At 36.4% G+C, this 17,317-nt stretch overlaps 1 protein-coding gene across 2 annotated transcripts in view; it reads left to right on the top strand.

The window, feature by feature from the left end:
• TMEM116 (transmembrane protein 116) overlaps positions 1–17,317 on the top strand; it is a 71,534-nt gene that overhangs the window by 44,604 nt on the left and 9,613 nt on the right. The window contains exons 5-7 of one of the 2 annotated variants that reach the window (XM_058531441.1): positions 12,180–12,284; positions 16,156–16,205; positions 17,148–17,231. In XM_058531441.1, coding sequence (XP_058387424.1) covers positions 12,180–12,284; positions 16,156–16,205; positions 17,148–17,231 — 239 coding nt within the window. The remainder of the gene's footprint in view (positions 1–12,179; positions 12,285–16,155; positions 16,206–17,147; positions 17,232–17,317) is intronic. The other variant, XM_058531443.1, reaches the window with a different exon arrangement.

Genomic DNA, 17,317 nt, shown 5'->3' with positions numbered 1-17,317 from the left:
GCCAAGAAGTGGAAGCAACCTAAGTGTCCCTCGACTGACAATTGGATCAAGAAAATGTGGTATGTATATACACAATGGAATACTACTCACCCATAAAAAAAGACAAAATCGTCCCATTTGCAACAACATGGATGGGCCTGGAGGGTATTATGTTAAGTGAAGTAAGCCAGAAAGAGAAAGACAGACACTGTATGATCTCACTCATATGTGGAATATAAACCAACACATGGACAGAGAAAACTGTATTGTGGTTACCAGGGGCAATGGGGGTGGAGGGAGGGCGCAAGAGGTGAAGGGAAACATATATATGGTGATGGACAAACAAAAATGTACAACCGAAAACTTCACAATGTTAAAAACTATTGGGCCGGCCCCGTGGCTTAGTGGTTAAGTGCGCACGCTCTGCTGCTGGTGGCCTGGGTTCAGATCCCGGGCGCGCACAGACACATTGCTTGTCCAGCCATGCTGGGGCTGCGTCCCACATGCAGCAGCTGGAAGGATGTGCAGCTATGACATACAACTATCTACTGGGGCTTTGGGGGAAAAAATGAATAAATAAATAAAATTATAAAAACTATTAAAACATCAATAAAAAAATAAAAATGTTTTCTCGTCTAGGGTTAGATTTCATGATCTTTGCTTATTAATGTCTCTCACTGCCTCTCTGACCTCTTGAACTTAGCCTGCCTAACTCCAAGGCCTAAATTTCACAGTGGCTAGGAGTTTATATAATATTATTATTGTGATTTTTAGAGTCTTCTACTGGTTTAAATATAATAGGAGTTCGAATAAACTTGCTGGTTGATAACTGATCTCCCTGGACTTAATCCTATGCTTAGAGGCACTGGACCCTTCTATATGGGTAGATTTCTGATCCTAACCTGCTTGAGCTGGAGTTTTTACCTCTTTCAGCCAAAATGTACTAACTAACATCTGATTAATGCCGTGACACTTTGTTGGATCTATGACAGAACAGATTTGTATCATGACCAATCCCCTTTGTTAGGAGTAAGTACTCTTAACAACAACGACAAAAATCCCTTGTACCCTAGACCCATGTAATAGAAATAGCTTTACCTCACATCCTAAGTGTTTTGGGACATCTAGAGTCTACTTTAAAGTGGAACTTTCTCATCTTATTTTCTGTTGCTCATAAAATGGGTTCTGTCTACAAAGAGGCAGGAATGAAGTTGTTTGAAAAATCTCCTCTGAGAGTATTTTTATACTTGATTATACTCTATTTCTATTTTCTATGATAAGCTTGAGCTACCATCTTTTCAAGATAATTTTACAAAAATGTAGAAAATCACATGTTTGAGATAGTGTCCAGTATGTTCTTGTAAAAGAATGAACTGAAGTCTCATTTAGTCTCAGGATTTAATTTTTTTAAAAAAAGTCTGGTTGAAAACCAGGAGTCTGGAGTTACCTTGTTGGATCTGCTTTAGACTGGTATAGGGGAGATTTTGGGCAAATAACTGCTTATGTTAGTTTTTAATTTATTTAATAATAAAAGTAAAATAATTTCTGCCACTTAACAGACCTTAAATAAGTCACTTTAAAAAATGAATTCACTTATGGTTTTGGTTTTCTTATCACAAAAATAGGGTGAAATGTCAGCATATATGTAAAAGTACTTTTAAGTTATAAAGCATTATATGAATATAAGATTGAGTAGAAGGTTCTTGTTTGTCTTCCCTATTATAGATTATTCTTTATACTTGGTAGCCATTCACTAACTATTTGCCTCACTGGGATTTTAGGAGAATAAAGATGGTGGATTTGATGAATCTTGAGATTTTCAAAAGAAGACAAAGTAGTTAAGATGATAAATTTATAATTAATCACTTCTGTTTGGTATGAAGAATGTCAACATTAATCACAATGGTCAGGGTTGTTAACAATATGTCTCAGGTTTTAACAGATTTTTAAATCTGAAAACTAAAAGAAAAGTCAAATTTAGAATGCTTAATGTTTGTGTGTCTAGTGTGAGGGCAGAAGAACCTATCAGATATAATGACATCCTGGTTCCCTCTACTGGGCTTAAATGAAATTACCTATTTCTTCTGAAAACCTATTTCCTCAGCACAGAATGGTCAGTCTCTTTAAGGGGCAACAAGAGGAGAGGAAGACAAGGGAATCAGATCATGTTTCAAATTTTACTGCCAATGTTGGAGAGCCATGTAATTTAGAGGACATTACAGGCATACTTCCTTTTATTGCGCTTCACAGATACTGAGTTTTTTTTTTTACAAGTTGAAGGTTTGTGGCAACCCTGCATTGGGCAAGTCTATCGGCACCATTTTTGCATCAGCATTTGAAGCCTGAAGATGTGACTGAATTGCTGCAATGTCATAATAAAACTTGAACGGATGAGGAGTTGCTTCTTATGGATGAGCAAAGAAGGTGGTTTCTTGAGATGGAATCTACTCCTGGTGAAGATGCTGTGAAGATTGTTGAAATGAAAACGAAGGATTTAGAATATTACATAAATTTAGTTGATAAAGCAGCAGCAGGGTTTGAGAGGATTGACTCCAATTTTGAAAGAAGTTCTACTGTGGGTAAAATGCTGTCAAATAGCATCGCATGCTATAGAGAAATCGTTTGTGAAAGGAAGAGTCAATCAATGGAGCAAACTTCTTTGTCTTTTGGTTGTTGAGTTGTAGGAGTTTTTAATATATTCTGAATAATAGACCTATCTCAGATATATGATTTGCAAATATTTTCTCCCATTCTTTAGGTTGTCTTTTCATTTTCTTGATAATGTCTTTTGATGCACAAAAGTTTCAAAAAATAATTTTATTGAGGTGCAGTTCATGTAACATAAAATTAACCATTTTAAAGTGAACAGTTCGGTGGTATTTGGTACTTTCACAATGTTATGCAACCACTGTCTCTATCTAGTTCCAAACATTTCTATCACTCCAAAGTAAAGCCCCTTACTCATTAAGCAGTTTTTCCCCATCTTGCCTATCCCCAACATCTGGAAACCACTGATCTGAATTCAGTCTCTATGGCTGTATCTGTTCTGGATACTTTGTAATAATAGAGTCATTCAAAATGTGGCCTTTTGTGTCTGGCTTTGTTCATTTAGCATAATATTTTGAAGAGTCATCCATCTTGTAGCACGTTTCAGTACTTCATTCCTTTTTATAGCTGAATAATGTTCCATTTTGTGTATATATTACAATTTGTTTATCCTTCATCTATTTATGGACATGTGAGCTGTTTCCACCTTTTGCTGTTGTGCACAGTGCTGTTATTTTATTTATTTATTTATTTATTTATTTTTGAGGAAGATCAGCCCTGAGCTAACATCCACGCGAATCCTCCTCTTTTTGCTGAGGAAGACCGGCTCTGAGCTAACATCTATTGCCAATCTTCCTCCTTTTTTCGCCCCCCCAAAGCCCCAGTAGATAGTTGTATGTCATAGTTGCACATCCTTCTGGTTGCTGTATGTGGGACACGGCCTCAGCATGGCCAGAGAAGCGATGCGTCGGTGCGTGCCCGGGATCTGAACCCGGGCCACCAGTAGCAGAGCGCACGCACTTAACCGCTAAGCCACGGGGCTGGCCCCACAGTGCTTTTATGAATATGCATGTACATGTAATTGTTCATTGAGTACTTGTTTTCAATTCTTTTTTTTAATTATTTTATTGAGGTCGTATTGGTTTATAACATTGTATAATTTCAGGTGTACATTACTATATATCATTTTCTGAATAGACTTTATCTTGCTCACCCCCATTAGTCTAGTTTTTATCCATCACCATACATATGTGCTCCTATATCCCTTTTATCCTCCCTCTCCTTCCCCTCTGGTAACCACTAGTCTGTTCTCCTTATCCATATGTTTACTTATCTTCCACGTATGAGTGAAATCATATGGTGTTTGTCTTTCTCTGTCTGGCTTAGTTCGCTTAACATAATACCCTCAAGGTCCGTCCATGTTGTTGCAAGTGGGACGATTTTGTCTTTTTTAATGGCTGAATAGTATTCCATTGTGTGTGTGCGTGTGTGTGTGTGTGTGTGTATACATATACACACCACATCTTCTTTATCCATTCATCAGTTGATGGGCACTTGGGTTGCCTCCACATCTTGACTATTTTGAACAATGCTGTAATGAACATAGGGGTATCATAAATCTCTTTGTATTGTTGACTTCATGTTCTTTGGATAAATACCCAGTAGTGGGATAGCTGGATTGTATGGTATTTCAATTTTTAATTTTTTGAGAAATCTCCATGCTGCTTTCCATAGTGGCTGCACCAGTTTACGTTCCCACCAGCAGTGTATGAAGGTTCCCTTTTTTCCACATCTTCTCCAACATTTGTTATTTTTTGTCTTGTTAATTATAGCCATTCTGACGGGTGTAAGGTGATATCTCATTGTAGTTTTGATTTGCATTTCCCTAATGATTAGTGATGTTGAACATATTTTCATGTGCCTGTTGGCCATCTGTATATCTTCTTTGGAAAAATATCTGTTCATATCCTTTGCCCATTTTTTCTTCAGGTTGTTCATTTTTTTGTTGTTGAGTTGTATGAGTTCTTTATATATTTTGCAAATTAACCCCTTGTCGGATATATGATTTGCAAATATTTTCTCCCAGTTGGTGGGTTTTCTTTTCATTTTATTCATGGTTTCCTTTGCCTTGCAGAAGATTTTTAGTCTGATATAGTCCCATTTGTTTAGTTTTTCTTTTGTTTCCCTTGCCTGAGTAGACATGGTATTGGAAAAGATACTACAAAGAGCAATGTGAAAGAGTGTACTGCCTATATTTTCTTCTAGGAGTTTTATGGTTTCAGGTCTTACATTCAAGTCTTTAATCCATTTTGAATTAATTTTTGTGTATGGTATAAGATAATGGTCTACTTTCATTCTTTTGCACATGGCTGTCCAGCTTTCCTAACATCATTTATTGAAGAGACTTTCCTTTCCCATTGTATGTTCTTGGCTCCTTTGTCGAAGATTAGCTGTCCATAGATGTGTGGTTTTATTTCTGGGCTTTCAATTCTGTTACATTGATCTGTGTGTCTGTTTTTGTGCCAGTACCATGCTGTTTTGATTCCTATAGCTTTGTAGTATGTTTTGAAGTCAGGGATTGTAATGCCTCCAGCTTTGTTCTTTTTTCTCAGGATTGCTTTTGCTATTTGGAATCTTTTGTTGTTCCATATGAATTTTAGAATTCTTTGTTCTATTTCCGTGAAGAATGTGTTGGGATTCTGATTGGAATTGTGTTGAATCTGTAGATTGCTTTAGGTAATATGGACATTTTAACTATATTTATTCTTCCAATCCATGAGCATGGAGTACCTTTCCGTTTCTTTATGTCATCTTCAATTTCTTTCAATAATGTCTTATAGTTTTCAATGTATAGGTCTTTCATCTTCTTGGTTAAATTTATTCCTAGATATTTTATTCTTTTTGTTGGATTGTAAATGGGATTGTATTCTTGACTTTTCTTTCTGCTAGTTCATTATTAATGTATAGAAATGTGACTGATTTTTGTATGTTGATTTTGCAACTTCGCTGTAGTTGTTGATTATTTTTAATAGTTTTCCAATGGATTCCTTAGGGTTTTCTATATAGAGAGAATCATGGCATCCACAAACACCAAGAGTTTTACTTCTTCCTTTCCAATTTGGGTCTCTTTTATTTCTTTTTCTTGCCTAATTGCTCTGGCCAAAACCTCCAGTACTATGTTGAATAAGAGTGGTGAGAGTGGACACCTTGTCTTCTTTCTGTTCTCAGAGGACTGGCTTTCAGTTTTTCACCATTAAGATGTGGTCTGTGAGTTTGTCATATATGGCCTTTATTATGCTGAGGTACTTTCCTTCTATACCCATTTTTTTGAGAGTTTCTATCATAAATGGATATTGGATCTTGTCAGATGTGTTCTCTGCATCTATTGAGATGATTATGTGATTTTTATTCCTCATTTTCTTAATGTGGTGTATCACATTGATTGATTTGTGGATGTTGAACCATCCCTGCATCCCTGGTATAAATCCCACTTGATCATGGTGTCTGATCCTTTTAATGTATTGTATTTGATTTGCTACTATTTTGTTGAGGATTTTTGCGTCTATCTTCATCAGCAGTATTGGCTTGTAATTTTCCTTCTTTGTATTGTCCTTATCTGACTTTGGTATCAGGGTGATGTTGGCTTTGTAGAATGTGTTAGGAAGTGTGCCATCTTCCTCCGTTTTTTGGAATAGTTTGAGAAGGATAAGTATTAAATCTTTTTTGAATGTTTGGTAAAATTATCGAGAGAAGCCATCTGGCCCTGGACTTTTATTTTTTGGGAGGTTTTTGATTTCTGTTTCAATCTCTTTACTTGTGATTGGTCTGTTCAGATTCTCTATTTCTTTTTGATTCAGTTTTGGGAGGTTGTATGATTCTAAGAATTTATCCATTTCTTCTAGGTTATCCAATTTGTAGGCACATAGTTTTTTCTAGTATTCTCTTATAATCTTTGGTATTTCTTTGGTATCCATTGTAATTTCTCCTCTTTCATTTCTAATTTTATTTATTTGAGACTTCTCTCTTTTTTTCTTAGTGATTCTGGCTAAGGGTTTGTCAATTTTATTTATCTTCTCAAAGAACCAGCCCTTTCTTTCATTGATCCTTTCTATTGATGTTTTAGTCTCTATTTCATTTATTTCTGCTCTAATTTTTATTATTTCCCTCCTTCTGCTGACTTTGGGCTTTGTTTGTCTTTCTTTTTCTAGTTCTGTTAGGTATAGTTTACGATTACTTACTTGAGATTTTTCTTGTTTGTTGAGGTAGGCCTCTGTTGCTATAAATTTCCCTCTTAGTACTGCTTTTGCTGTATCCTTTAAGTTTTGGTATGTTGTGTTTTCATTTTCCTTTGTCTCTGGGTATTTTTTGATTTCTCCTTTGATTTCTTCATTGATTCAGTTTTTGTTCAGTAGCATATTATTTAGTCTCCACATATTTTTGGCTTTCTCAGATTTTTTCTTGTAGTTGATTTCTAATTTCATAGCTTTGTAGTTGGAAAAGATGCTTGATATGATATCAATCTTAAATTTATTGAGGCTTGTCTTGTTTCCCAACATATGGTCTATCTTTGAGAATGTTCCATGTACACTTGAGAAGAATGTGTATTCTGCTGTTTTGGATGGATGTTCTGTACATATCTATTAAGTCCATCTGGTCTAGTGTTTCATTTAAGGCCACTCTTGCCTTCTTGACTTTCTGTCTGGATGATCTATCCATTGATGTAAGTGGGGTGTTGAGGTCCCCTACTATTATTGTGTTGCTGCTGATTTCTCCCTTTAGATCTGTTAATAGTTGCTTTATATGCTTTGCTGCTCCTGTGTTAGGTGCATATATATTCATAAGTGTTAAGTCCTCTTGGTGGAATGGCCCCTTTATCATTATATACTGCCCCTCTTTGACTCTCAATGCCTTTTTTATCTTGAAGTCTGCTTTGTGTGATATAAGTATGGCAACATTTACTTCCTTTTACTTGCCATTTGCTTCGAGTATCATCTTCCCTCCTTTCACTCCAAGCCTATGTTTGTCTTTCGAGCTGAGATGTGTTTCCTGGAGGCAGCATATTGTTGGGTCTTGTTTTTAATCCATCCAGCTGATCTGTGTCTTTTGATTGGAGAATTCAATCCATTTACATTTAGAACTATTATTGATATGTGAGTGCCTAATACTGTCATTGTATCTCTTGTTTTCCAGTTGTTGTATATTCTCATTGCTTCTTTTCCCTCATATTTCTGACTTCCATTTCAGTTTGGTGGTTTTCTGTGATGGATTTCTCAGTTTTCTCTTTATTTATGATTTGCAGCTCTGCTCTGCTTATTTGTTTAATGGTTACCATGAGGTTTGTAAAAAAGATCTCATAGATGAGATAGTCCATTTTCTGAGAGCCTCTTATGTCCATTAGCCTAAGCAGGTTCCATCCTTTTCCTCTTCTCCTTCCAAGTTATTGTTGTCACAAATTATTTTTTGTGTTGTGAGTTTGTGACTAAATTGAAGTGTTTATAGTTATTTTTGATGCTTTCCTTCCCTTTATGTTATAATTGTTTGCTAACCTATTGTGATAGAGAGCTTCAATTTTCTGATTTTTGTCTGTCTATTCATCTCCTTGCTGAAAGATTTGTAAACCTTTGCCTGTTTGTTTGGTAGGAGAGCTCCATTCATCATTTCTGGTAAGGCTGGTCTAGTGGCAATGAACTCCCTCAGCTTTTGTTTATCCGGGAAAGCTTTTATTTCTCCATCAAATCTGAAGGATAATTTTGCTGGATAGAGTGTTCTTGGCTGAAAGTTTTTGTCTTTCAGTATTTTGAATACATCATTCCATTGTTTCCTAGCCTTTAAGGGTCTGTTGAGAAGTCTGCTGAAAGCATGGTAGGGGTTCCTTTGTAGGTTATTTTCTTCTGCCTTGCTGCCTTTAATATTTTTTATTAGTCATTGACTTTTACCAGTTTTAATATTATATGCCTTGGAGAAAGTCTTTTTGCATTGATGTATTAGGCGTTCTATTGGTTTCATGTACTTTTAAGTCCATTTCCCTCCCCAGGTTTGGGAAGTTCTCAGCTATTATTTCTTTGAACAATCTTTTTGCTCCTTTCTCCCTCCCTTCTCCCTCTGGAATAACTATAATCCTTATATTACTTTTCCTAATTGAGTCAGATATTTCTCAAAGAATTTCTTCATTTTTTAAAACTCTTAGTTCTCTCTCCTTCTCCACCTGAAGTATTTCTGTATTTGTATCTTCTAATTCACTAATTCTTTCCTCCATAAGATCTGCTCTATTTTTATAGTTTCTGCATTATTTTTTATCTTATTAATTGTGTTCTTCATATCTAGCATTTCTGTATATATTTTTTTAAGGGCTTCAATCTCTTTGGTGAAGTATTCCTTCTGTTCATTAATTTTATTCCTGAGCTCATTGAACTATCTTTCTGAGTTTTCTTGTAACTTGTTGAGTTTCTTTATGACAACTATTTTGAATTCTCTGTCATTTAGATTGTAATCTTCTGTGACTTCAGGTTTGGTTTCTGGAGACTTGTCATGTTTTTTTGTTCTGCAGTGTTACTGTCGTTTTTCATGGTATTTGATGAATTGATCTTCTACCGGCACATTTGTGGTAGTATCCGGTTGCAGATTCCACCTGCTGCTGCTGAGGGGTGGGGAGGCAGGAGCTGTGTTTTCTGATCCTGCCCCATCTTCTGGTATTTGTACTGGTCAAACCACTCTGCATTCACGCAGGCTGGCCACAGCCACTCAATGGGTCGTGCCTGCACAGGTGGGGCCACTGCACTCAGTGAGCAGGTCCGGCTGAGTTGCTGCGCTAGGCAGGAGAGGCACTTTCGCATGGGCCAGTGGTGTGCTCGCAGGCAGGTCCTGCAGGCTGCTGTGCTCAGCGGGCGGGGCATTTTCACACAGGCTGGTGCTGCGCTTGATGGGCAGGGTCCCTCAATGCAGGCTGAGCCTCTATCACTCAGTGGGGAGTGTTTGTGTGGGCGGGGCCACCTTGGTAGGTGGGTGCTCCCTTGGGCCGTGCCACCACTCTGAAAGTGTTTGCATGTGGGCTGGGCTTCCCCCACCTCCACTCACAGTTGTGCTGGCCGCTGTTGAGAATCCATGACCTGACTCGCTGCCGCTGGGGAAAAGGAGGGGTCTGCTTACCTAATTCCACTGTTTCCAAGGAATCCAGTCCACCCACCTTCAGATGTATAGCTGCATGGATCTCTCAGGCATCCTGTTGTGTTGTGTAGGGAATCCTCTGTTGGTTAATGCACGTCTGTTTAGTTGTAACTTAGAGGGGAGAGATAAAGGGAACAACTCACTCTGCCACGATGCTGACATTACTCTCCTCAATTCTTTTGGGTATATACTGAGGAGTTGAATTGTTGGATCATATGGTAATTCTACGTGTAATTATTTGAGGAAGCACCACACTGTTCCCATTTTTGGTACTCTTAATTCCTTTGTTTAGATCCAAATTTCTATCTGTTATCGCCTATTTTGTGCCTGAAGGACTTCCTTTAACATTTCTTGTAGTAATGATCTGCTTGAATGTATTCTCTCAGCTTTTTGTTTGTCTGAAAAGTCCTTATTTTTGTCCCTTTCTTTGGAAAGGTATTTTTGCTGTGTATGGAATTCTAGGTTGACAGATTTTCTTTTTCTCTTTCAGTATTTTAAAGATGTTGCTCCTGTTTTCTGGATTGCAGTGTTTCTGATAAGAAGTTTGCTGTCATTCTTATCTTTGTTCCCATGTACATAATGTGTCTTTTTACTCTGGATGCTTTTGGTGTTTTCTGTTTATCACTGATTTTAAGTAATTTGATTATGATGTACCTTGGTGTGTTTTCTTCATGTTTCTTATGCTTTGTTTTGTTAAGCTTTTTGGATATGATGGTTTATATTTTCATCAAATTTGGAAAAATTTTGGTTATTATTTCTTCCAACGTATTTTTGTTTTTCTCTGCCTCTCTACTCCTTCTGGATTTCCGATTCCATGTGCATCAGCCTGCTTGATATTGTCCTACAGCTCACTGAGGGTTTGTTCATTTTTTTAAAGTCTTTTTTCTCTAGATGTTTCATTTTAGATAGTTTGTTTCTATGTCTTCAAGTTTACTAATCTTTTCTTTTGCAGTTTCTAATTTACCATATTTTTTATTTTATATATTATATTTTTCATCTCTAGAATTTCAATTTAGGTCTTTCTCTACTTGTCATGCTCGTGCTTTCCTCTATCTTCTTGGACACATGGAGTATATATGTTATAGTTCCTTTAACATCTCTTTCTACTAATTTTTATAATATCTGTCATTTCTGAGTCCATTTTTATTGATTAATTTTTCTCTTGGTTATGAGTCATATTTTCCTGCTTCTTTGTATCACTTATAATATTTTATTAGATACCAGATGTAGATTTTACATTATTGAGTATTCGATTTTTTAAAAATATATATTCCTTTAAATTTGAGAGTTTTGTCTTAGATGTAGTTAACTCTGAATCTTTCTGAAAGGACAGTTAACTCTGTCCTTTCAAGTCTTGCTTATTTTTTGAAGCTTGCTTTTAAGCTTTGGTTAGGGCAATCTTTCATGTACAGCTAATTTGGACTCATTAGTGAGGCAATATTACTCTTATAATTCTACCTTTTTATTCTACAGTACAGCCATTCCTGCCTATGTATTAGAAGGTCTTTCCAATCTGGCTGATGGGAACACAAACTATTCTTCTGAGGATTCCTTTGAAGATTGTTCCACCTACTCCTTTCTGGTGGTTTTTTTCCCTGGTCTTCATGGTTTTCTCTCCCACATGCCTAGATCAATACATAATCAAAGATTTGAGGGTACCTCTGCAAATCTCCAGAGCACTGTATCTCTGTGTGTCTACCTCTTCTCTGATAATCTGCTTCACAAATTTTAGCTGCCTAGGCCTCCCCAAACTCTGAAGTCTGTCTCTGCAACTTACCAATACAGCTCATCTCTGTTTGGATTCTCCCTCACTGGACTCACTTTCTCCAGCCAGTGAGCTGGGGCACTTGATGAGCTCAATAGTTTGTTTTTTTTTTCTTTCAGGGATTACTATTCTGCACTGGTTGTTATCCAGTGTTTGAAAACTGGGTATTTTTATATATTTTGTCCAATTTTTAGTTTTTAAGGCTAAAGGGCAAATTCTATTCCTGTTATTTCACCAAAGATGGAAGCAGAAATTTCTTCCCTTGGATTTTGTCCTGCTGGTTCCTTGCTATGTTGTCAGTTCTTTGATGCTTTTAAGGATTTAAGAAAGTATTTTATCCAGCATGTTTAGTTCTTTTGCATGGAAAGTTTGGTTCAAATAGCTTAGGCTATCATTATTAGAAATGGAAATCCTTATGGCCTTTTCAATTAAAAAAATAGAAAAAGATTTTATGATACCTTCATAAAAGTGGAGCAGTTGGGTGAGCGGAGGTGGATAATTCTGTGGTTCCTCTGAATAGTCAAAGGATAAAATAAGGAAGCTGGGACATAGTTTAGGTAGGCCTGGCTAGATTTCCCAGATTTGGCCTGCTTTCTCATGGTATGGATACTAGATGGTAACTTACTAATAGACTGGGAGGTAGGATTCTTATAGTCGAAAATGAAATTAAATTGAAGGAAATTAGAGTGGGACAGTTATGATGGATTTTTTGATTTTCACCTAGATATTCTACATTTCCTCATTTCTCTACACTGTCAATTACATCTGGTATTTGTACAAAGAGCTGAGGATGAAACACAACCAGCATGGACAGAGCACATTTCCACTGGTAAGTTTTATTCAGAGCTAATAGTTAAGAACAGTATGCTAAAACAAACCCATATATCCTTGATAAACACTGTAAGCACTCAGCACTGGCTAGGTGAATTCATAGAGGTTAATTAAAAAAAACACACGTTCTCATAGTTTCCATTCTGTTGACATAATTTCTTCTTCTCTCTTGCCATCAAAAAAAAAAAAAGGATTTGATTATAGGAAGCATTATTTACAGTACTGCCATTCCTGCCTAGTTCCATTCAGTAAGAGAAATCTTTCTTGGCTCCATGCCAATCCATCATTGTTCCTAGAATAAAAAAAAGATCCTGAAGAAGAGTCATGGAAAGTACACAGTCTGCTAACATGGGATTTAGGTTACAGATATTGGAAAGGGAGACTGTTCTGCTCTGCTATATTTCTTCAGTATGTGTGGATAACAGATACTGGTTTGCAGAAGGGTAGAAGAATTAATGGGTGGTAATCAGAAAACAAGATGCATCCGGAGAGCAGTTGTCTTGCCTTCTTTGGTTCACAAAAAGTTTTGGGTACTGTCTAGCATTACAATTATAAAAGAGAGGAGAACATAAGTCAGTACATCTGGATTCTTTTTTGTGTATGCGTATTTTACATATCACGTAATTCACTTATTTCAAGTGTACAGTTCAATGATTTTTAAAGTAAACTATCCAAGTTGCACAATTTTCATCATAAATCAGTTTCAGAATATTTTTCTTCACCCCAATAGAATTCTTCACACCCACTTACTGTTAATTCCCCTCCTATCTCCTGCACTAGGCAACCACTAATCTACTTTCTGTCTCTACAGATTTTCCTTTTCTGGACATTTCATATAGGTGGAATCATGCAATATATAGTCTGTTGTGTCTGGTTTATTTCACTTAGCATAATGCTTTTGAAGTTTATTCATTATAGCGTGTATAAGTCATTCCTTTTTATTGCTGAACAGTGTTCTGTTGTATAGTACTATATACTAGTACTAGTTTCTTATTTCTGATTCCTTCAGTATATCACTAAGTGATCTTGGCAGAAGACATTTTTATGATGTTAGCAATTTTAATTTCTTTAAATGTCTTTATATGTTTTAGTCTTATTATACATATAATACTAAATATTCCAGTCTTTTTATTTCTGCAGTATCCATTTTGTTGTGGTTTTCTGAAGGCGAATTTTTGTTTAAAGGCACCATGGAATAAATGAATCTGGAAAGCCTCCCAACATACCTTTCTGTAGAGCGTATAGATCAGTTCTAGAACAAATGAAAGTGGTATACTGTCACACACATGATGAAACTCTATAAATATTTGTTGAATGAATAAATGGTACTATTGCCTCGTGAAAAGAGCATTTGAGGGTGAATCAAGAGCTCTGTCTTCTAGACCCAGTTCTGTCATTTATTTCCTCTGTGACCTTGGGCATATCATCTCCCTTTCTTGGGCCTCAATTTTCTATCACAGTTTTCTTTCTAACATCATGAAGTGTTGGTCTATGTGATCTTTAATGTCCCTTCAAGCTCTAAAATGCTATGATATTCTTAAATCCTCATCTGACTGACTTCATAAGAAGATATTCATCTTGCTTTTTTCTAGCCTTGTTCTAGAGACACACTGTTGGAAAAGGGCAGGGGCATAGAACGCTTTTAAAGCTTTTCTCTTTTTTTTTTTCTTTTTTGCTATAAGGAGAAAGGGCAATGGGGAAATCACTAAAAAATTAGCATGAAGAGACCCCTTAAGCAGCATCCTCGACAAGATATTACAGTCTATACAAGCAGTGTTCAACTTTTTGCAGTGATCAAAATATTTTATGTGCTGTCCAATTCAGTAGCCACTAGCCATATGTGGCTCTTCAGTGTTTGAAATGTGGCTGGTGTAATCAAAGAACTGAATTTTTAATTTTATTTAATCTTAATTTTAATTTGACCACAGATAGCAGTAGCTACTGTATTGTACAGCACAAGACTATATTTTGATGACTTTTTCTCTTGTTTACCCCTGGGGATTCAAAACTTATAATTACTCTTCTATATTTTAATTTTTTTTTTTTTTTTTTTGGTGAGGAAGATCAGCCCTGACTTAACACCCAATATCAATCCTCCTCTTTTTTTCTGAGGAAGATTGGCCCCTAGCTAACATCCATGCCCATCTTCTTCCACTTTATATGGGACACCCCCACAGCATGGCTTGACAAGCAGTGCCTCGGTGCGCACCCGGGACCCGAGCAATATATTTTAAACTTGATTCGTTTCTCAGCTCCCTACTACTTAGTAATGACCCATGGCTATGTATGCTTTTACATGTTTGTCTACATAATCCTAGAATCCTAGGGCTGGAAGATACTGCAAAGGTATAATTAGTTCATTTTCCTCCCTTCAGGCTGATGTCTAAAAGGTTCAACAGCCTTATAGGGGTAGTATTTCAAGTTTTTATTCATTCATTGATTCATTGATTCACAAGCTAAGAATTTGGAATTTGGGAGAAGTTATTCGACCACAGAGTCATTCACTAAAGAAGTTGTCATGATGAGACCAGAAGCCAAGGGACAACGTGGGGGAATATTTTCCTGAGGCTTGGGCTTCTGGCAGGAGAACAAATTAATCTTTGAAGGAAAAGGGAAGGAGAGACATAAGATTAGCTCTCATATATGGTACTCTACTGCTTTCTATGCATACAAATGCACATACCATATTTCTCTTTATAACCCATGTTACAACACTAGTTCCAAGAAGAAAAACTCTGGCCCCAGATTTTAACCCCACTGCCTATTATTCTGTCATTATAGCTTTATAGCAGGAGCCTTGAAGTTTGTTGTTGTTTTGTTTTTTTTGTTTTTTTCATTTTTGAGTTCTCTTTTTAAATACCCGCCCTAAACTATTATCAGTAAGATTTTTGTCCGAGATTAATTGACATCCAGGTAAGAACAAGAATTAAAAACAGGAGAGCCACCTGATGGATAGAGGATACAATAAAAAGAGAAGAAGGGAAGTGAGTGGGAGAGGTCACCAAAGACTAATTTATACTGATTTCCCTTTTTTCCTCAAGTCAACACTGACTATCCTACTTGAAATCATTTGCTATTCCTGACCCAAACTTCTTAGGGAAAATCAATTACTCACCTCTGATTATTGATTAATTGCTCGCTTAATGCTTATTGATCTCTAACATTGCCATTCCAGAATATAATATATCTACCTTAAATATATCTACCTTAAAATAGAAAAAAACTTCTATTTGATTATCCCTTTAAGGTGTTCTTTTCAAAATCTTTCACCATAAATTCCTAGTGGGTAGGGACCATCCTTCTGTAAGTTGTTTTATAGAGTCTAACACAACTGGGGCTTTTTGAAATATTCTTTCTTCTAGAGTCCAACAGGTCTTATATCCAAAGGGCTTTGACCCTGCCCTATTATAATAACCTTGGCTTATTATGCTTTCTGCTGGTCATTTCATACATAGACTTTCATTCTGCCCAGAAGGTCTGAAAAGTCCACACCTCCCTGGATCTAAAAGAGAAGAAGATTGAACTTTTATTAGAAGATGGAGGATTACTGTGTGATTTCATATTTGTCTTTCTTCTTAAGAGAATTTGTTCTGGTATCCAAATCTTATATTAAGCTACTTCCTGCAGGCTCTCTTTATGGCTGTTGTTGTTTTTGTACTTTTTAGAATATGGTAATACAGATAAAATTCTATAATCGCCAGTGTTAAGGAACTATTTATTTCATTGAATTTTATAGCAAATATTGCTTGACTGAAGCAAGCTGGCTCTTGGAAATTTTTGTTCTATCAAGTGATAAGTGATGACCTGCTATTTATTATAACATGGTTGGCAATATCCTAAGAGGTTACTCACATTTGTTCTTTTTATAGGTTATAGATTATACTTGTCAAGTTGGTCAAATAGCCATCATTTTGTCAAGGTAAGATTTTTGCCTTCCTTCCTAGCAAAGTATAGATTCTCATTACTCTGGAGTCCAGATGGGAACAAATGGGAGGACAATGTCATTTATTTCCATTGAGTCTGTTACTCCTAGGTCTTCATGGAGCTTTACTGAGTAGGAAGAAACAAATATGCAATCATTGGTTTTGTTTTCCCAGATAGAATAGGCAAGCAGTTTGAAGTTGCAGATTTGGGTTTTAGCCCCAGTTCTGCCATCAACTTTATGTGACCTTCAACAAATATTTCCGTTTAAGTCTTTAGACTTCTAATTCATTTTCATATATCTTGAAGACTTGTAATAGATGGCTTTCAAGATCTCATCCATCCTAATAACATTGGGTGAGACTCTTATATAACTGTTAAGCCCAGAAAGGGTCTGGATCCCACCTAATGTGGTGGTCACATAAGAGTTGGTTTTAGACTTTGTAACTTTTACTCTTGGATCTTTTCCTCTTACAGGGAGCTGGCTATATTTCGCTGGATAAATAATTGGTTATTTAGAAGTATGCTTTAAAATTATGGGGGAAAAGCTCCCAGGAAGAGGCTGATGAGAATGAAGTTATTCCTTGTCACCATAGAAGGTGAAACAGGCTGAGCACAGAGCTCCATGGTAGATTTTTTCCTTTCACTTTGACACACTTGTATTTTTATCTGACCACACAACTCCCGGAGACTCTCTATGAAACTGTATTAGGGTTCATTAACCTAGGTATAAAAGGAATTTCCCACTCCACTTTCCCAGGAACTGGAAAAGAAGGTATGCTTAAAGTTTTTGAAGTATTTTTCTTGAAGAAGTTAAATGTGTATGTATTTGTGGAGAGTAGCCGGGTGATAGAGTTGGGAGAAGAACAGGAGAATATTTTGCAAAGGGGAAAGGTCATGAAAAAGTCTGAATACTAAGATGATGTTTTTTTCCTCCCAGCCTGATACCTCTACTATTGATGATACCTGTATTCTCTCTGGGCAATGCCAGTGGATGTTTCCACAACTTCAGCCAGAGCCACAGGTAAGTAAGGACCAAATCTATCATTTTCATGGTGGAGTACACCTATTCTTTTCTATAAATAGAGATAAGAGAAGACTTTGTACACA

This window comes from Diceros bicornis, chromosome 35 (assembly GCF_020826845.1).
Source record: "Diceros bicornis minor isolate mBicDic1 chromosome 35, mDicBic1.mat.cur, whole genome shotgun sequence".
Lineage (NCBI taxonomy): Eukaryota > Metazoa > Chordata > Mammalia > Perissodactyla > Rhinocerotidae > Diceros > Diceros bicornis.
This window is presented reverse-complemented; position numbering and strand designations above follow the sequence as displayed.